General features: G+C 37.0%; 1 protein-coding gene and 1 long non-coding RNA gene across 2 annotated transcripts in view; one reads left to right on the top strand and one right to left on the bottom strand.

The window, feature by feature from the left end:
- The window catches only part of CTR9 (CTR9 homolog, Paf1/RNA polymerase II complex component), a 21,953-nt gene extending 10,347 nt beyond the window's left edge, over positions 1-11,606 (top strand). The window contains exons 11-25 of the mRNA XM_080593254.1: positions 73-201; positions 305-488; positions 1,525-1,613; positions 1,858-2,043; positions 2,220-2,307; positions 2,562-2,710; positions 4,650-4,766; positions 4,955-5,100; positions 6,950-7,021; positions 8,168-8,303; positions 8,739-8,885; positions 9,283-9,440; positions 9,709-9,805; positions 10,130-10,242; positions 10,499-11,606. Coding sequence (XP_080449380.1) covers positions 73-201; positions 305-488; positions 1,525-1,613; positions 1,858-2,043; positions 2,220-2,307; positions 2,562-2,710; positions 4,650-4,766; positions 4,955-5,100; positions 6,950-7,021; positions 8,168-8,303; positions 8,739-8,885; positions 9,283-9,440; positions 9,709-9,805; positions 10,130-10,242; positions 10,499-10,907 — 2,220 coding nt within the window. The 3' untranslated portion in view covers positions 10,908-11,606. The remainder of the gene's footprint in view (positions 1-72; positions 202-304; positions 489-1,524; positions 1,614-1,857; positions 2,044-2,219; positions 2,308-2,561; positions 2,711-4,649; positions 4,767-4,954; positions 5,101-6,949; positions 7,022-8,167; positions 8,304-8,738; positions 8,886-9,282; positions 9,441-9,708; positions 9,806-10,129; positions 10,243-10,498) is intronic.
- Positions 11,352-20,980, bottom strand: part of LOC308195596 — a 47,990-nt gene continuing 38,361 nt past the window's right edge. Inside the window, exon 2 of the long non-coding RNA XR_013951662.1 lies at positions 11,352-20,980. This is a non-coding gene — a long non-coding RNA (uncharacterized lncRNA).

Here is a 20,980-nt window from a genome sequence, read left to right as displayed (position 1 = left end):
TTGTGTCAATGCTTGTTATAGGAGCACATGAAGCTCATTCTCCTGTTTGTCATCCACTCTCTCTTTGTAAAGGGTGCACTGTCAGCTTATGGTACAGCCACACGCATTCTGCAAGAGAAAGTGCAGGCTGATGTCCCACCAGAGATTTTGAATAATGTGGGTGCTCTGCACTTCAGGCTGGGAAACCTAGGAGAAGCAAAGGTATGTAATAATTAAAAGTTTGAACTGAATTTTATGATCACCTGAACTTTTCCTCTAAGAATATACTGGAGTGCTTTATTCTTTTCTTCTTTTTATACTTTAGAAATATTTTTTGGCATCGTTGGATCGTGCAAAAGCAGAAGCTGAACATGATGAGCATTATTACAATGCTATCTCTGTAACAACGTCCTATAACCTTGCCAGACTATATGAGGCGATGTGTGAATTTCATGAAGCGGAAAAGCTGTATAAAAACATTTTAAGAGAACATCCTAATTATGTTGATTGTAAGAAATGTTTGATATTTCAGTTCCACAGTCTTCCTTAAAATACCAGAGATTTTTCCATCCACAGTGTTTTCTTGTCTCCCTGTATCTATCTTTAGTTATTTTCCTAGTAGTTTTGGGGCCTTTTTACCTACTTGCTGTTATACCTACTGTTTTTAAGGACTGAATCATCTTTATAGTCCCATCTCCAGGCTTGAGGCTTCTGATTATTGGTAGATCATTACTGTATTCCAAAAATCTAGCAAACTAGCTTGTCTAGACTTGGATGCTTTTTGCTCCCTTGCTGCTCCCCTTCCACCCATACCCAAAAGCCTTAGCACCTCAGCGCTCAGGTACAATCAAGGCCATCCACTTGATGTGCCCAGCCTCTGCAACCACACCTACTACTTAGCTCAGTGGAAATAGTGATTCTACCAAAGTGTCTCTGTCATGGACCTTGGTCGTCTTCCAGGGAAGAGTAGCTGTTGAGGGCATTGGTGCAGCTGCTATGGCACATCCTGTTTTTGCTCTTCGCTCTACCTTTCCTCTTGCCCCCAAGTATCTGATCTGTGATACTTCCTGTAAAGGAGAGGAGGTAGCCCTTGCCTAGCAAGCTGCAGCATGCAGTATGCTTCAGAATAATGTTGGTTTTTTTTTTTTTGGTGGTGTATCATTGCCCCCTGCGCTTCCCAAAGCTTGCAGAAGTGGGAGAGCTGTTTAATGTGGGGGGAGAGAAATCGTGTAACTGATGTAGCCTGCTTTATCTGAGGTTTATGAATTGTCTTTAACTTGTGAAAACAATTTAAAACATTTAAATTACATTGAAGTGTTAGAAATTTGCAATTTCTTTATCATTGCTGTGGATAGAAGTTCCTCTTTACAGAGTGCATCTCATCCTGAGTAGAATATGAAAGGTGTCTTTATGCTTGCTGTCCTTAGCAGGTCAAGAAAAGATTGCTTTTGAAATTCATGTGTTGCCAGTATTTTGCTTGTTTGAGATGAATTTAACCTGTTTCCTGATTCTGGGCTTGTTTGTTTTATTCCTCTTTATTTTTAGGCTACTTACGCTTGGGAGCTATGGCTAGGGATAAAGGAAACTTTTATGAGGCTTCTGATTGGTTTAAAGAGGCGCTTCAAATAAATCAGGTGTGTAACCCTTTAAGTGTTTGAAGTTAAAACACTTGAAATACCAGGTTTTTCTTTCAATTTTGTTCTTGTGTTGCAATTCTATTTTGTCTGTTCACATAAACTAGGGGAAGGAGAGAGAACTGCTATAGTCTGCTCTTTTATTTATTTATTTAATATGGAATTTAATTTATTTTACACTTGGAAAAGTAACCTTGCAGGGGAAAATGCTGCCTTTGCAATTGACAGTGAGTTTTTAATTCAGGACCATCCGGATGCTTGGTCTCTGATTGGTAATCTTCATTTGGCCAAACAAGAGTGGGGTCCAGGACAGAAGAAATTTGAAAGAATATTGAAGCAGCCTTCCACACAAAATGATACTTATTCCATGCTGGCTCTTGGCAATGTCTGGTTGCAGACTCTACATCAACCCACAAGGGACAGGGAAAAGGTAATGAGCATCTGTCTGCCCTGCGTATGGTTTTACTTATTTTTGTTAGCTGCTAGCTACTCAGAATGCTCTTCTCGTTGCCTATTTGGCATATTACAGCCCATAAAAATACTGGGTAGATTCTTAGATACCTTGTTGTAGAAATGAGTGATCAACTGGGATACTTCTTTCCACAGGAGAAGCGTCATCAAGACCGTGCATTAGCAATCTACAAGCAAGTACTCAGAAATGATCCAAAGAATTTGTATGCTGCTAATGGCATAGGTGAATGTTAGACTAGTTTTCCTTACATCAGAGATGATGATGATATTCTTATGTTTCATGCTTTAATATCTGTAGAATTGTCTTTGCAGGGCCTGCACACTATTTAATGGAGCGCTTGAAAGAATAGCTTTCATATGGCAGCTATGTCAGTTTTTAATGGGGAGCCTGATTTAGGCAATATTTCGTTTTCTTTGGCAGGAGTACATAGTATGCGAACCTGGAAGCTTACACTGTACATATTACTTTCCCCTTAGGAGCTGTCTTGGCGCATAAAGGATATTTCCGTGAAGCTCGTGATGTTTTTGCACAAGTGAGAGAGGCAACAGCAGATATCAGTGACGTGTGGCTGAATTTGGCACATATCTATGTAGAACAAAAACAGTACATCAGTGCTGTGCAGATGGTAACATCTCTAAATTGAACTACATAATATGTTGGGTTAGATGACTTCTTGATGTTTCTTAGCTGTCCCTGGCAGCTGCTAGTTTTCTGAATAATACTTTAACTACTTATAGGTCTATTTCTAGCGTAATATTGGCTGTCCATTCTAGACTTAAAAACAAACTGCCAAATGTAGATAAGGTTAACAAAGCGTTTCCCCACTTGTACCCTTTTTCCATGTAGCAGAGTTAAAATGTGATTGAGTTAAAATTTTGGTCATGAAATTCGTTTTCAGTCAGAGGTTTCAGTCAGTGTAGTTACTGTGTGTGACTTACTTTCAGTTGTTACTGAAATTAGTAAATGCAATTTGATGCCTTTTTTTTTTTTAAGACCAACACTTCCTATTCTTATTATTTATGCAATCATTTGCAAGAACGATCAGAGCTGTCTGAAGAGCTGACTGGCATGATTTCTTTTGCCACAATTAAAATCACAGGGTCAATCATGTTAGAAGGAATCTCTTGAGGTCATCTAGTTCAACCTGCTCAAGCAAACTAACTTCCAAGTATCAATCTGTTCTAAGTTAGTTGATTAAAAAACATACAAGCAAGCTTAAAAAATTATATGTTGGGTAGGATAGAAGCTCAGTAAAAACTTGTTTAGTGAGGATTTATTCCACATCGAGGCTCAAAAATACTTAATTCAGAACTATCCTCAAGGTTTTTGTGATGGTTATAAGGAATATAAGATACTGGACCTTTTATACCTGATCAAGAGCTCAGTAGTTACTCTCCTCCAGTGAACTACTGGTAAAAGTCTTTAACACGATGTAATGCATTCTGTTATTTGAGTCAAGTCTGTTTTCTTTAAGACCTTGTCTGTCTTTACTGAAAAAAGCCTAATGAGAAATCTAATTTTAGCAATGCAGTGAACTTTCACCTTTTGATTTGTCAGAAAAATATTATACTGATTTGCCAATATATTTGTGTGAGGCTGTTAGAAGAATCATGTTTGTTCACTGAGGTGTTTTATTGTTCCCTGGTTTCTCCTATGCAGTTGGTACAAGCCCAAGTTTGATATACATGATATTGCACTCAAAGGGAGATAAACTGAATTTAATAGTGTAGCTTGCTGCAGCCACAACAAGTATTCTAGTGAGTTCTCGACCATAAAGTATACAAATCTGGGGCAGACTTAATGCTAAATACAAAATCTTTGACTCTAAATGTGAGTGAAAATTGGATGCTCACAATGCCATGCAACCCCTCTGTAGTGATTTCAGGCATTACAGGGTGATTTCTGTATTTGAGCTGGAAGTAAAGGTCGTTTGTATTTCTTAATATTTTGGAGATTTAGAATCACTTAAAGATGGCTTGAGAAGAGAGTATGGCAAAAAGGCACTTGTTACTGAAAAGGATGAGGTTTCTTAACTGTTGGAACCTTTAATTGAAGGCCCATAAAACATATAGTGACAAGTCGTGTTTTACACTTTAGAGCAGCTGTAGTGTGAAAGAAAATACAGTGTAAAAGAAATAATTAGATATGCCAAGTTATTCAGCTAGGTGGACAGGACTAATTTGATACTGAGTTATCTTAAAGGTGGGGATTTTTTTGAAACTAATTGCATCAGATATGCCTAATGTAGTAACTCCATATATTTTTATCTATGAACCAAGAAAGCAGATTTCTTTCATACCACATAAAGTAACTGAGAGTGCTCTTAAAAATGAGTCTTGCTGGTGTTTGTTGCAGTAGATGGTATTTGCAAAGCATTTTATTATACTTCAGGACCTACAGAGCCTTCAGGACTGCTGCCAGTTTTCAGATATGCTGCTTTTTTTTTGAAGAAAAAAAAAAAGCACATTAGCAGTAATACTTTCTAGGAAGGGAAACATTTGATGTAGTTAGCTAACCATAATAACTAACCATTGTCACCTCTTAATTTTATTTTTCAATTTCAGTATGAGAACTGCCTCAGGAAGTTCTATAAGCATCAAAACACTGAAGTATTGTTATATTTGGCCCGGGCACTCTTCAAATGTGGGAAATTGCAGGAATGTAAACAAACTTTGTTAAAGGTATGAATATAGAATATCAAAGATCATAATAAAATTAGTGTAGATTGCTGCATATTTAGGTCTCTTTAAATTCAGTATCTTGAATTGAAATAGTGGTGCTTATTTTCTCTGTGTACCTCTGTGTACCTTACTTGTATACCTCTGTATCATGTTGTAAAGTATCTTAAAAACACGCTTTTCATTTACAGGCCAGACATGTTGCGCCAAGTGATACAGTCCTTATGTTTAATGTGGCTTTAGTGCTACAAAGACTAGCTACCTCTGTCCTGAAAGATGAAAAAAGCAATCTAAAAGAGGTGCTTAATGCTGTGAAAGAACTGGAGCTAGCCCACAGGTAAAGCTGATTTTTTTTACTAATCGTTATATATTTTAGTTTCCTTACAGTAAAAGTGCAGTGTAGATCTGAAATTATGATTGGAAGAGCAATCATCTCCAGTGAAACACTGTATTGAATTCTAGAGTTTCTAGCAGAAAAATGATTTTGCCTGACAAAAACTGTGTGTTCAGACTTGGCTCCAGAACTATTTTTATTTGGCCAGGTGGCCAATACGTATTTCCCAAGGAGTTTTGTATTATGGTTGAGGCACTTTTTCGTAGAAGAACTTAGTTGAAAATGCATTGAAAAGTGTTCTGCAAATTTAATACATTTTTGGAGGACTTCTTTCAAAATAACCTGTGAAGTTTAAAACTAGATCTCAAAATGAAATCTGTTTATATTATATGAGCCTAGTTAATGAGTAGTAGTCCTTGATAACCGTGTCTTCTCGGTGGCAAGTAAAGCCTAAGCGCATTAATAAATTAAGAACAGAAGCTGTTTCTGAAACTTGTTTGAAATCTATAGTATTTGGCTTAAAAAAAAAGCTTTATGGGGAGAAAACAACATGGTTAACCGAATAAGGAATTCATTCACAATTTCCTATTGGCAGGCAGATGTTTAGCTATTTCCAGGAAAGCAGAGCTGCTTCACAACAACAGTTATGAAGACAAATGCCAGAACTCTGAACAGTGTTTTCCCCAGCCCCTTCTTCCTTCTCTTTCCCCGACTTCTATTGCTAAGTATGACATCATATCCCTCTGGTCAGTTGGGGCCAGCTCTCCTGGCTGTGTTCCCCTCCCAACTTCTTGTGCACCACCAGTCTCCTTGCTAGCAGGGCAGTGCAAAAAAAAACACAAGAGACAATGTAAGCACTGTTAAGCAACAGCTAAAACATTAGTATGTTATCAATCCTGTGCTGGTCACAAATCCCAAATTTAGGACCACACAAGCTACTAAGATGAAAATTAACTCTATCCCAGCCAAAACCAGTACAGCTTTCAACCTCTTATTCTGCTCCTACGTTATCATTGATGCAGTTGGTACTTGCTTTACGCATTCCTAGCTCTGTTTTTATGTCCAGGATAGATAGTGGCTTTCAGATGTTTATAGTGGCAGGAACTGCGGCCTGAGATTAGTTCTTCATTTTCCTTTGCAACTATAATTTGCTATAGAATTGACCAAAACAGATCTTTGGCACAAAGGTATTCCAATTATTTTGTCAACTACAGAAAACTTTTCATGTAATCAAGGATTTAGAAATTCTAGTGCTTTACATAATGCAAACAGTGTACATTCAGAAACGAATTCTGTCTTAAATTCAGTTGGAAACTTGTGAGTTCATGTCTTTATATGGTATTCAATTTACTAAAAAAAAAATCAAATGTTTGATATATTTAACTTTTGGAGAACACTTTCCGTAAGCTTAAACTTGAGGGTGGAAATACTTCATAGGCTCAAGCCTTTAGAGTTCAACCTAGCATGAAAACGCTTCATTATAAACATGCAAAGAAACTGGCAACCTCAAAAAAGTTGGACTGTCCTTCTCTTTTTCCTTTAAATGGTTACAAACTCTTCTCAAAGCAGTGATCATCATAGCTTACCTGTCTATTTGAAGGTACGTTATATTCACTAGGGCCTGTGAACTAGATTCAGGGAGGCTGTTTTGGACAGATTTGAGACAAAATAAATTAGCATGTCTTGCATTTGAGATCTCTGAATGTACTTGTTGTATTAAAAGTAGAAAATCGAGGGTTTTGTCTTCTGTTGCATCTTACAGGATTGTAATTCAGGAGCAAATGCTTTGTTTTAAGGCAAAATTGCACTAAACATATAATTAATACTATTTTTGCTTGTCTTTATCATCTAGGTACTTCAGTTACTTGAGTAAAGTGGGTGATAAGATGAGATTTGACTTGGCACTTGCTGCTACAGAAGCCAGGTAAAAAAAAAAAAAATCATTCAGGAACTGGGATGAATGTTATCTTTTTTTCAATTTTTTTTTTTCTTTCCAGAATAAAACTTTTCCAAAATTTTAGCTATTTCATAGAACGGTAGAAATCTAACTACAGGGTTACTTGCTGTTACTGTTTTTTTCTCTTCCTATCTTTGCTTTCTAATGTTTTTGTGCAGTCTAAAACTCTAAACTTGTGCTCTCCTCTATCAACGAGAGGCTGCAAAACTTCAGCTATTTTAATAGCAGATTTTCCATCAAGGGGAGAGTGGAAAATTTATTTAAAGATCTCTAGCTCTCCCTGTTCTGGCTTTAATGATAATTTAACAGGTTTGATTTCTTGGAAATGTTTTTAAGATAACTTTTGGTGACTAGAGTGGATCATTTATTAAAACATGAAATACTTATGTTTTGCAATGTCTAGTCTTTAAATTTTATTCAGGGTAATGTGTTTATACACAAGCCTGTTTAAATCAGTTTTCTTTTAAGTCTGTCTGTTTCTTATGTTTTTCATGCAGTTTGCCCTATTTTTACATAGACATACAAATAACTTCTATTGGCAATCATGCACTATATATCTTAAATAGATATTATTAAAGCATTTTGTACGGAGAAGAAAATTTCTATCTTTTAATAGTAAAAGAATTTGTCATTGTAACATAGCTAAGAAATGGTACTGAAAGCACCTTTCATTAATGTTTTACGAGACTGGAACACTTAATGCAACCTTAACTCTTATACAGTTGTGGGGATTTTTTTAGATAAAGTTTGTGACTACCTTTCTGATTAGGTTTGCTAATAAGTTCAGATTAAATGACTTCTTTTTATTAACCATAGTTCTGAAGCTGTCCAAACGGGTTGAAATGATTTCTTTGTGATTTTTATGTATTTGAATTGGCTAAACTTTAAGTGTAAACCAGCAAGTTCCCAAGTTGTGTATTGCATCTTAAAGATAAATTATATTAATATTAAATGTGTTAGTTTACTCAAAAATCTCTACTGGTCTTCTATTGCAGTATTTCAGGTAGCTTATTTTTGTCACAAATAATGTTGTGATGCATACCCTTTATGAAACTGTTACTCCTTTTAGTATGTCTGCCACCTTCCTTTACTTGAAACCTTTGCATGTTATAGGCAATGCTCTGATTTACTGAGTCAAGCCCAGTATCACGTGGCTCGAGCACGTAAGCAGGATGAAGAAGAGAGGGAGCTGCGTGCAAAGCAAGAGCAAGAAAAGGAGCTGCTTCGCCAAAAACTACTTAAAGAACAGGTTTTATTCTGTTACGTTTTACTGAATTAAAAAAAAAAGTGTTCCTACTGCTCTGTGATGGTGCCTGGTGTTACTGATGAAATATCCAGTTGATATTTTTCTTAGGTATAGTAAATGTTAGCAGAAGATGTTACAGTTAACAGGTGATACTCATTCTTTCCCATTGCCTTAAAAATATTTTTATTTTTATAATGAAATCCGAGTGTTGGCAAACCTTTTAAGGTTATCAAATTTTAGTCCTAATGGGACCAATGAGGGAGCACTTGGTACAAAAGTTACTTTGTACTTTTGCCTACTTCAGTACGGGCCTTGTAGAAAACCTTTATGACATGTGGAATTTGTAGAAGTCAATATTCCAGTTGCTTGTCAACAAAAACACCTGTGAATATAATAATACAACTATAATAGTAATGGTTAGTTTCTTCTCTGTTTCAGGAAGAGAAGCGCCTAAGAGAGAAAGAAGAACAGAAGAAACTTCTGGAACAAAGAGCTCAATATGTGGAGAAGACCAAGAATATTCTAATGTTCACTGGTGAAGTAGAAGGATCAAAGGAGAAAAAACGTGGTGGTGGTGGAGGCAGGGTAGAACAGATTTTTTTTTTACCTCTATTTTTTCTTTAGTAAACATTCTCTCGGTATAGCACAGGGTTTTAATTTCAAGCTGCCTAAGCTCTGCAGTGTGAAACAGCACAGATTTAGTGCTCTGATGTAAAAATTGGAAATTAACATTTAAGTTGTGATCTAGGCAGCATTACCAAAATCTGTTCTGTTCAATTTTAAAAATAACAGATTATAATGTGTAAATTTGGAATCAGTTTTTCAGTGATACCAGTCCAGAGATTATGGGAAAGTTGACATGAGGTTTGTGTTTTTGTCTTCAAAAATGTGTTCGGAGAGGTTCTATTTTGACTTGTTGTCTGGTAGCTTTTAACTGGTAGATGAATAGCAAGCTATATTGTGGGGCTTTTATTTATTACAGCGTTCCAAAAAAGGAGCAGGGGAATTTGATGAGTTTGTCAACGATGACAGCGATGAAGATTTGCCAATGTCTAGAAAGAAAAAGAAGAGGAAGGGCAGTGGTAGTGAACAAGATGGGGAAGAAGAAGAGGGAGAGAGAAAGAAGAAAAAGAGGAGGAGGTAACTTGTACTTCCATGTTAGACTCTCATGAGAAATAGTACAGCTCTAAATATATTCTTATACAGTGCTTCATAACATAAATGAATGTTTGTTAAGCGGTTAGTAGGATTAAGTCTTATGTATTCTTAAACAAAAATTAAAGAGTACTTATGCAAGAGAAGAATGAGTAACATTTGATCAGCTGAATTTTGAGACTGGAAGTTTTGTATGTGTAAAGTGTTTTTGCAGTGATATACTTTACATCACATAAGTATGATTCTGTTTAAGACCCCAGAAAGCAGATGAGGGAAGTGATGATGAAGAACATGAAAATGGTCCTAGACCTAAAAAACGACGTCCACCCAAAGCAGAGAAAAAGAAGGCTGTAAGTTAAATGCTGAATGGCTTTTTTTCCTAAATATGCACTTGGACTCCAGCACTGCTCTATTTGACAGAGACTTATTAATGCTGAAAATTACAACAAAACTTGTAGCAAACTACCTTTTGTCCTCCTTTCCCTATTGCTATAGCTGCTTCAGGGTTGAAAAGAATATTTCGTAAACCTTCTACAATATCTGATAGCAAATGGAAAATTTTGATCAAACTATTTTAGAACATGTTAGAAGCACATCTTAGTTTTTTGAGTGTTTCTGCCACTCTGATTTAACCAGACATGTGAACAAGCAACCCTTTGTTTTTGCCCATGCAGCCCAAACCAGAACGTCTGCCTCCTTCAATGAAAGGAAAGATCAAATCAAAAGCCATAATTTCGTCTAGTGATGATTCTTCTGATGAAGATAAACTTAAAATTGCTGATGATGGGTAAGAAGCTTTATTATCTTCTCAAGCACTGCAGTTTTAGTGTATGCTTTCAAGAGAAATGACAGTATTAATAATAATAAGATAATGAGAAGATAATAAGAAGCCTTTCGTTGTACTTATAACATCACTTTCCATTACAAATTATTCCATTCCCTTTCTCATTTAGATAATGCTAACATTACTCAAATCCTAGCATCTTAATTTATTTTTTAAGATAAGCATTGCATATTTTAATACTGTTTTTTTCCCCCTACAGACATGCCAGGAATAGCAACAGTGATTCAGATGATGGGGAACAGCAGCACAGTAAACGAATTGTTTCTGATAGTGATTCTGATAACAGAAACAAGTCCGGTAGCGAGGCAGGTAGTCTGAGGAGATCCAGTGTCCACGCATCTGAGGAAGATTCTGACAGTGACAGATCAGTCAGAAAAAGGAGACGGTCAGATTCAGAGCAGTCTGACAATGAGTCTGTGCAGTCGGGAAGAAGTCGTTCTGGTGGTTCAGAAAATGAATCTCGCCCAGCTTCTCGCAGTGCTGACTCAGACAGAGATTCTGAGAGAGGATCTGACAATGAGGGTTCTGGCAGAGGATCCGGTAATGAATCTGAACCAGAAGGATCTAACAATGAGGGGTCTGAAGGTGGTTCAGATGACAGTGATTAGATCTAAATTACAGACATCTTTTTAAAATGTTCATGTAAATATATTTCAGTTCTAGTGAAAATCCAATTTTTTATATTTGAAAACTGATGGGGAAAAAATGTTTTAGTAAACTGTTGTGAAACCTTCCTGTGATTCTTTCTATTAGCAGCTAATGGATGTTTCTCTAAGTTGGATTATGGTGTATTAAATTCAAACTGCTGTGGATGAGGAACAGAAGCCCTGTACTAAAATCAGCACGCCAAGGATGGAATGCATGTAAAAACTACGGAAAGTTAAATCTCAGTTTAGGTTGTTCCAGTGTAGCTGAAATTGTGTGCTCTGTGTTTATACATGCATAGATAGATCTTAAAAATCCTAACAAATGAAACAAAGAGCTTTGGATATTTATCTCTTTCTCATTCTGATTACAGGTCAGTAGGGAGGTTTTTCATGTTTTCTCTTAAAAAACATATTTGAGAACATATTTGCCATAATGTAACTCCTTATATTTCAAAGAGTTTGATTTTTTTTTTTTGCTTTTGTTTCTGTGGTAAATCAGGTGAAAAAGAAGCAAATATTAAAGGAGTTTTATAAAGTAATGATACAGATGTAGATACAGTATTTAAAATGGCAGGTCAAAAAAATAAATTTTGAGGTATTTCCATATTACTTGACATAGATGAAGATGTCGGTGTCACAATAAAACGTTCCTGCTCATTTGCTTCGAGTGATTTATTTAAAGCCTTAAATGGTAGAAGCAGAAAACCTGAAAATGTTAAATTTGACAAAGCAATATGTTTTGAGGAAGTAGTCTTTAACTGAGTTTTAGCTTAAATGTATGGCTGTTGGAGTGAACGCATTTCATGTTCTGTTCATTATTGTATTGTAGACTGAAGTGAACCTGATTTCTCTTCAGAGTTGTCTTTTCCTGAAGTTTTGAAAAGTCTTCTGCACCAGTCTGGGGTGGGTGGGGAATTCTACCTTCATTCATTGGTCATCAAGTTAGGCATTCACTAAGAGAAGATCGTGTATTGCTGTTGTTTTTAAAAGACTTTATAGCCTAAACTATATTCCTTTTGTTTTTTAGAAAGTCCAGATTGTCACTACTGATACCTAACTTCAAGTACTAACTGAAAGTTAAGTTTCCCATGCTGCTATTTCTGGTTTGCTGTGAGCATTAGCTGTTCTCATTGTGTATGTTTTGTCATGTGCTTACGGGCTGATGGTAACCACAGCAGACAAAGTCGAATGTAAAACAGTTGAGACATCTCTTTTACTGGCTCAGTTCGGTATCAAGTTTCTGTAAGTAGTCTTACATAAACTTAATTGAGTAGTAACATGCAGAACAGGAGAACAGCTACCTTGTTTGTTGGATTAGAAACAGAACTGAATCTTAACTCAGTCTTCTTGTTAATATAGAGTCACTTAGGTAGAAGATTTGCCACACTTCAAGACTGGAAGTTAGCTTTGAAAGCACATGCTTGAGGAAAATTTGTGGCCCTTAGAGGAAATGATTCTCCTGTCAAGAGTCACAACCCTGGTCCTCACTTCTTTCAGAGTCAGAAGGAAGCAGTGGACAGATGAGGTATGTAAGTGTGATGCCAAACCATTGGTTTACTTTATGAAATAAAAAGTGAGAGGGATTAAATGTAACTAAAAGGAAGCTAATATATACAAGGTAAAACAAATGAACTGGCAGCAATGCCAAGTGTGAGGGTTGCCATCTTTTTAACAATAAGAAGGAAAAAAGTGTACAGCACTTAACAGGATTTTAGAAACTTATTGATGCTTCAAATGCATCTCTACTAATATAGCCTTCAGTGTCATGTTATTAATTGTCTTCCTTATGAAAGATCTGAAGGTCTTGGTTTGGAGGAGAATGTAGCAAAATATATTTTTTCTGTATGTAAAAGTTTTCTTGATTAAGTATTGAGAGGGTCTTCAGATCCAACAGCCAGTTGGAGAAATACCTTCACGAAATATAAAATAAAAGGTGTTTCCGTATGTATGTTGCTTGGGAAGGGAGAGCATTTTTGGAGCTTTCCACAGTCAGAAAGGAGAAGGTTGGGTCTTGAAAAGCTTTGAAGTGGATGAAAAGCAAGTGGCCAATCAGCAGGATACAAAAAGAAGCCTTTTGCTACCCACTACCCTCTTTACCTGCTTTTAACTGAACAGCAACAAAACAGCTTTTTATTCCCCTTAAGAGGGTTAATGGGAGCTATAAGGTTATACAAAGTCATATCACTGTGACTGGGGGGGAAGCTGTGTTTTCTCTTAATTCATGATGTGTAATTTTTTTTACTTAAATAGAAATGGTAGAATAATGCCTCTGTCATGCTATTGGCAGCATTTCTTGCCTTCTGAGATAGCTGGATAGCTTGCAGCTCTTAAATTCATTATAGCAGTAATTTATTCCTGAGTAAAATACATGGAATTATAATACTACTTTACTATAGAAGTTACTTTTACTCCTAGCTTCTGTTGTGCTTCCACTAACAATTTGCATGACTGTATTAACAGTTTTCTTTTGAGCTCTGTTGCAGCTTAAGATTTTGCTCTCATCAAATGTGAATGCAATTTCTTCAAAGTACAGTAGGAGAGGATCGGAGTATATTTTTCTGTAAGCGAGTGCTTGATTTTTTTAATATTCTGTAACGTTTATCTTGATCCTGAAATTTAGGGACTTAAGCACTTCACAGAACCAACCACATCTCTTTCAAGCACAGGCAAGTTGCTAATGAATACCGGTCTTGACTTTCCATGCAGCAGTAGGGGTTCACAAGTAAGTCTGAAGATGTAGTTAGAGAATGCAAAACATCTCTACCGCTCTCTATGCTTTCAGGACTCGTTACACTTCTGGTCCAACTTGCAGTGCTGTCTGAACTGCTCTAAACTGGCCATACTGAATCACAGAATCGTCTAGGTTGGAAGAGACCTCCAAGATCACCTAGTCCAACCTCTGACCTAACACTAACAAGTCCTCCACTAAACCATATCACTAAGCTCTACATCTAAATGTCTCTTAAAGACCTCCAGGGATGGCGACTCAACCACCTCCCTGGGCAGCCCATTCCAATGCCTAACAACCCTTTCGGTAAAGAAGTTCTTCCTAACATCCAACCTAAACCTCCCCTGGCGCAACTTTAGCCCATTCCCCCTCGTCCTGTCACCAGGCACGTGGGAGAATAGACCAACCCCCACCTTGCTACAGCCTCCTTTAAGGTACCTGTAGAGTGCAATAAGGTTGCCCCTGAGCCTCCTCTTCTCCAGGCTGAACAACCCCAGCTCCCTCAGCCGCCCCTTGTAAGACTTGTTCTCCAGACCCCTCACCAGCTTCGTTGCCCTTTTCTGGACTCGCTCGAGCACCTCGATGTCCTTCCTGTAGGGAGGGGCCCAAAACTGAACACAGTACTCGAGGTACGGCCTCACCAGAGCCGAGTACAGGGGGACAATCACGTCCCTAGCCCTGCTGGCCACACTGCTTCTTATGCAAGCTAGGATGCTGTTGGCCTTCTTGGCCACCTGAGCACACTGCTGGCTCATATTCAGCTGCCTGTCAACCAATACTCCCAGGTCCTTCTCTGCCAGGCAGCTTTCTAACCACTCATTGCCCAGCCTGTAGTGCTGCTTGAGGTTCTTGTGCCCCAGGTGCAGGACCCGGCAGTTGGCTTTACTGAACTTCATGCAGTTGCCCTCAGCCCATTGGTCCAGCCTATCCAGATCCTCCTGCAGAGCCTTCCTTCCCTCGAGCAGATCGACACACACACCTAGCTTGGTGTCATCTGCAAACTTACTGAGGGTGCGCTCAATGCTGTCTCTATCTACTAGGCTGTTTTAAATTTTGCCTAATACACTTCCCATTTTCACAAGAGTCTTTAGGCAAAAGGTGTTATACTCCTTTTTCTTGTGGGAACCTGTCCTGGATCAGCTGAGGAGGAAGAATTACGGTCAGTAGCTGTTCTCTAGCACTAAAAAGGAAGGAGAAACTTAGATCATTTGAGTTTGTAGGAACTAAGCATGTTCATGCAGAAATTCAAGTTGGTGATATTAGTCAAAATGATCGCAATTTTCTATGTTTTAACTTCTAGTGTATCTGTTTCTAAATTTCAACAAGGACATGTTTGTTGAGAATATTTGCACTTACTGTTGGGCATTGACTACATTTGTTAATATTTCAGTTTGGTGACCTGTCGCCAGCCCCAAATTTTTCACGTATGTCCAAGTTGCTGTAACAGCTATACTGAGGAGTCAGGCATACTTTTCAACTTTTTATGATATCCTAATGGAGATATTCAGCTTGTTTACTCTCCTGATGAGCTACAAAATGTTGGATTTTGTCTCTCAATATCAGTGCTTTTTTCTGCTCAGTTCTTACCTCCCTCAGATGATTATAATTTAGCTGAGGTTCTGTTAAATGATCCTTGAAGATGAGGACTCTGCTGGCTAAAAAACAAAAAGCATTTCCCTAGACGTCTACCTGGCTGTATGCACTGGATTTTACTCCTGCTATTCATATGAACTGGTCTCTCTAATCTTCATTCAGCTGTTTTATTTTATGTTCACAGTATCATGGGGATTAATGTGTACTTGCAGGAGTCTTAACCTGTAATCTTGGAGGGTTCCTCATTTCTTCTTTCAGTCTAAGCTTTTGCTGGGTTTGATTGAAGTGCATTTTCCCTTTATCACAGTAGATCTGAATTGCGTGCAGGCACTTCTTTTGGCTTTCTTCATGTAAAGGTATGCCAGTGATTATGTTTGTAGAGTCATTTTATGCAGCTGTGAGGAATGGGAATTACAAGCCTTTATAGCAAGTTGTCACTGTTTTTCTGGGCAAGTGCCCTTTAAGACATATACCATATATCTTTCCCATCAGTGTTACTGTGTTTCATTGAATCAGTTGAAACTAACCCAAGTTCAAACTCACTAGTTTTACTTGCTGCTTTTACTAAAACTCAGGCCAGTTCTTATTTTGCTGTGTTCATGGATCGCAACCTGTCAGTCCCTTCTGTTTGGATTGCAGAGGTTCAGAGAATGACCTATAGTCAGTCTTAGCACAGCATATCATGACAGACAGCTGTCTGTTATTCCTTGCTGTGAGTCATCCAAAATGAGTCAACTTCTGTATATCAAAGCCTGCTTCACAAGAAGTGTACTAATGAAAGAAGATTAATGAACATCCTTCAGATGTTGGAGATACTAGTGAAGAATATTTCCAGCATTGTTACTTGGAACTCTGCTGTGATTTTTACTAAACTTCATGCTTTTGAGGACATCACTAGAAAAACTATGAGTGTAGACTGTAAGTTTTTGAACTATTCAGGAGAAGGTGGAGGATAGAAAGGATTTAGAAACAGATGTGCAGGGTGGGATACTAGCAAGTCAACAATTTAAAGGAAAATAATTGCAGAAAATGTCCTTCTAGATTTTGATGTATGGAAACTGAAAGAAAGTGCTTAAATTTTCTTGTCTCAGAACTAGAAAATGCTATATGTAGCATGGAGACGTATGAGCGTAGAACTGTTAGCAAACTGAAAGACAAAGGGTCTATCAGAGTTCATAATTTGTACAAGGTGAAAGAACCTTACAATACATTAGCTGAATTATGGATATAATGTAATTACCTGTTGTCATGTAAATGAAGTGGTATTATTGGAAGTGGTGGCAAAGGACACAGACAAAGTCAGATCAGTGATTAAAATAGATGTATTATTTATGGTCTTGCCACTTAATTACATATTTCTTCTAATGGAAATGCCCTTTTGTTTGTATTTCTACCTTGAATCTTTTATTTTGTCTTTCTCTTCTTCTGGGCTCACTTTTTCAGAGTGGATGTCCAAAGAGATGCTTAGTTCACCCATGAGTTTTTCAATTTCCACCATCTTTAAACATTATGGGGTTTGCATATGCACTGGGGAAAAAAAAAAAAGCTAACGATCTATTGAGCTGAAACAGCAAGATATTAATTGACAATGTATTACAGAAGACATCAGCTGAAGACAACTTAGTTAACACATAAAAACAATGTTTGCAATTGTATGGGTATTTTTTGCATATGCAGCAGCGTTTTTATTAGAGTTGTGTGTTTCTAACTGAAGGTTAAGCTTTAATGGACCACATGAAGAAAAACATGTCTTGACCACCCCTCCTAACTATATCATGGATCTAAGCTGACTTGTTCAGTTCCATCAAACAGTGCTGAGATCCAGACAGAAACCATGGCCCACATCAGCTGTCTGCAATGCATGCTAGTACATAAGAGGTTGTTAACGTCTACAGTATTTATATATGGATGATTCTCAATGGGGAAAGAAATATAAATTTTGAATTACTGTCTTGTCCTAGACTGCCTACAAATGTTAGCAGTTGCTTTCAATTCTTCTTTTGCAGAACATCCTAATTATTTATTCCAGCCCAAGTGATGTAGTGTTTCTTACTGTTTTTGTGCATCTTTGATTACTTTTAAGAAATCTATAAGACAACATGGTGGGCAAAGAGATCGGCTACAAATTGTAAATCAGGAGAACTGAGTTAGACGTAGTATGTTCTCACTGCTACCTATGTGCTAAGGAATGATCACTCAGTCTTTTTACCCCTTTCGCAGTTTGTGTGACTTGAATACAACTTAAGCTGCTTTGGGCCAGGATGATTTCTTGCTGAGGTTGTACAATACATAAAATAATAGAATCCGAACTTGTTCAGGTCTTCAGCTACTATTTTAAAATCAAATATTATTACTTCCATTATATTGCGTTTAATTTCTAATAACGACGCAGTAACATTTTGCTAGACTGTTGGTAGCCGTTTTATTATGTTTAATTAAATTACTGAAAGCGCATGTATTCACTGCTGTGGCAAAGAAATTTTTTTGATCTACAAAAATAGAATACAGATTGGAACAGAGTCCTTCATTCAAATTGTAGACCACTTACTGTTTTTTAACTGTTATCTCACTACTGGAAACTACAGTCTCCTATAATTTGTGTCTGACCCTTTTTGTCTCATCTACATGGTCCATGGAACGTGGATTATATTTTATGTAACCATAAAATGACAAGCAGTGTTGCTTGATTAATAATAATATCTCCAATGTGTATAATAGTCTCTTTCTCTTCCTTCATAGTAGATAGGCCAGCAAAAGTGATCTAGTTTTGTTTTTAAATAGTCTGATTTTAAAAGAGAATATAAACACATTACTATTAGAAAAGTTGAAATCTTGGCCAAGAATAGGTCTTGCAAACAAATTAAAGCCAGAATTGCCAGCTTACTACAGAATTTAACTTTTATGGCTAAAAGCTCATTTTAGTTGTTGGTTTTCAGGTTGAAGAGCTAGGTTTTGGGTATGTCTTCATTCAGTTCCAGTCCTAAGTAAACCAGTACAAAGCTGCTTTGCTGTTGCAGAATATTTTCTGTAGACCGTTAATATCTTCTGGAAAGGTTCAGCATAGTCTGTTGTTATAGTTGCACAATCATTTGAGGTTGCCAGTGATCACGTGCTTTTGTTTGTGAAAACATCCCAGGGTGATTTGTTTAAAAAAAAAAAAAAATCCTCTGAAAATTCCTCAAAATCCAGATGAGTTGAAGTAGCAGCTTGTAAATCACTAGAAGACTGACAACTTGCTCTGAGAAAATTATCGTGTTGTATGTAGTTAACTTTTCTAATGTGTAGAGAGAAAGGAAGATACTTTCCTCCCTGAAGTAGGTAACTAAGATTTGTAAGACTCCAGTTCCTGTGCTGGTGGTACCTGTAGCGCTCTGAATCACTTTAGAGGTAGCTACTACAAATAGTTCCAGTCATACCTGAGTAACCTTCATTCCCCAGCAGCAGGAGACGTGGCAGACGTTTCAGTTTAGAAGTTTCTGTCAGAATTTCTTGAAGAAAATAACCAAGACAACTGTCTGGGAAATTTCTCTCAGTATTTGAGTTGTGCTTAAGTGTGGGTTATAGAAAAAGGGAACTGTTTTATCTTCTGGATCCCTTGCAGCTGAGGCCAAAACTACATGCTCCCCAGCAGAAAACAGATCTCTGCTTTACACTTGCTGGAGTCATGTCTGGTTCAGGCAGAGAAATCCTGGGCAGGAACTCAAGATGTTTTGCAGAATTTGTTACTTGGCAATTTATTTTTTTTTATTTATTTATTTTAGCAAAAGCAGTCAGTAACACTAACTTGACAACTAAATTGCTACTATATAACTTCATATTAACCTATGCAATTCAGAGTTGTAAAAAGGAATGCTCTTACCATTTTAGTTAAAGGAATTACAGCCATGATTAATGTCAAGTGGAAAAGAATTATTCTGAAAGCAAGTTAAAGTTGCACAGAATAACCATGAGAAAAGTCATATTGGAAAACAGACATGTAGAGCATGAAAAACATAAGCTGGAACTCCAGCTGAAAAAATCAAGGGAGGAAAAATCTAAACTTCTTAATTAAAAGGTATTCATATGTATCAACTGATTTTTGTCTTGCTTATCCAGACTTCTTTACCCGCTGTCAGTCTCAAAGGAGTTACTTTTGATTAGCACAGTTGTACCTGAGAATTTGGGCATCAAGATTCAGTGTTCAGTATTGCCAGCTGGCTCAATCATGATTCTTGTTTTACCTGGTGCTTTCTGTAAATCCCACCTGCAAGAACCGTAAAAACTAATAGTTTTTGATATTTAAAGTTTATAGCCCTGGTGGTTGCTGTAAAAAGTTTGAATACTTGAAGCAAAGTCCCCCAGAGATTTGAAAATTGAAAAGCAAATAAAAACAAACCAGTCTTTACTGTGTGTCAAGGTTTGTAGTTCAAACCACCTAGGTTTAGGTTTTGATGGATCTATGAAAAGGTTTTTGGTGAGAGAGGAGGTGGGAGATGGGACCGTATATAGGATGATGCATGAAGAAGTGTGCATTACTTTAATTTCCTTTATGGTGAGTCTGAACTTCAAATCAATTCTCCTTTGGACTTCACAGACAACTGTTTCAAAGCTACCAGCCTGAAAAGTAAGGTTGAAAATCAGAAACACTTGAACGTGACAAAGAAGAGAAGGGGAAAGAATGCGAGTTATAGTTATGGTAATAGTGTTTTGGAGAAGTGTCTGAAGTCTCAAAAAGACAAAAAATCAAAAGGACAAGTCTGTATGTAATGGTTAACAGATATAATGAGCATTTGAAAGGAGATACTTTATAATAATTTTAGAGACTCTGGGAGTCTCCGAATTACCTAAAATATTGTCCACTTTATGGTCAGTATTTTCTTTACATACATTGCTATTTTTGTTTTTCTCACATAGATATGCTTATTTTCTGCATCACAGAAATTAAATTACATATCTAAATTTTAAATCCTAATTGGTGGGTTACTATGATAGTTGTACAGAGAAAATTTACATGTTGATTTCTAAGTTTCTTTCCCAAAGAGAAGTCAACTTAGGACTGCGATCAGAAAACAAGTTTAGGGTTGGATCAACCAGAATCCTAAACTTTCTCCTACCAACAAAAGCAAGACAAAATGCAGTCACTAAAAGTTGAAGATCAGCTTCATTTAAACAGAAAATAAGGTGTAAACTTTTAATAATGAAAGTCATTGAGTGTTGGTGGAGATGGGCAAGGTATGAAAGTCACAGTATTTCCAGCTAGTTCCCAGAGTTGGAAAAAACTTCTGAATACATTTATACATTCTGTATGTCAACCTAATGGAATAACTAAAAGAATTTGAACTTCTATAATGTCTGAAAATCTAGAAATTTTTATTTCTGGAACTATATCAGAAGCAGGACCTGGCTCCACCATCCCAGTTTGAAACTGGGTTTAGATGTATATTCTTCCTTATTAAGTTTTGTTTCATTTTGTCCTATCAAAAAGTAATATGTATATTTTTAAAATCTTGTCTTCTATGAGCTGACAGACACACATTAATGCTAATCCCAGAATCACAGAATCATCTAGGTTGGAAGAGACCTCCAAGATCACCTAGTCCAACCTCTGACCTAACACTAACAAGTCCTCCACTAAACCATATCACTAAGGGCTACATCTAAATGTCTCTTAAAGACCTCCAGGGATGGCGACTCAACCACGTCCCTGGGCAGCCCATTCCAACGCCTAACAACC

The sequence above is a fragment of the Anser brachyrhynchus genome, assembly GCF_964034855.1.
Source record: "Anser brachyrhynchus genome assembly, chromosome: 5".
NCBI classification, from domain to species: domain Eukaryota; kingdom Metazoa; phylum Chordata; class Aves; order Anseriformes; family Anatidae; genus Anser; species Anser brachyrhynchus.
Note: the sequence above shows the minus strand (reverse complement) of the source record. Positions and strands in the feature narration are given on the sequence as shown.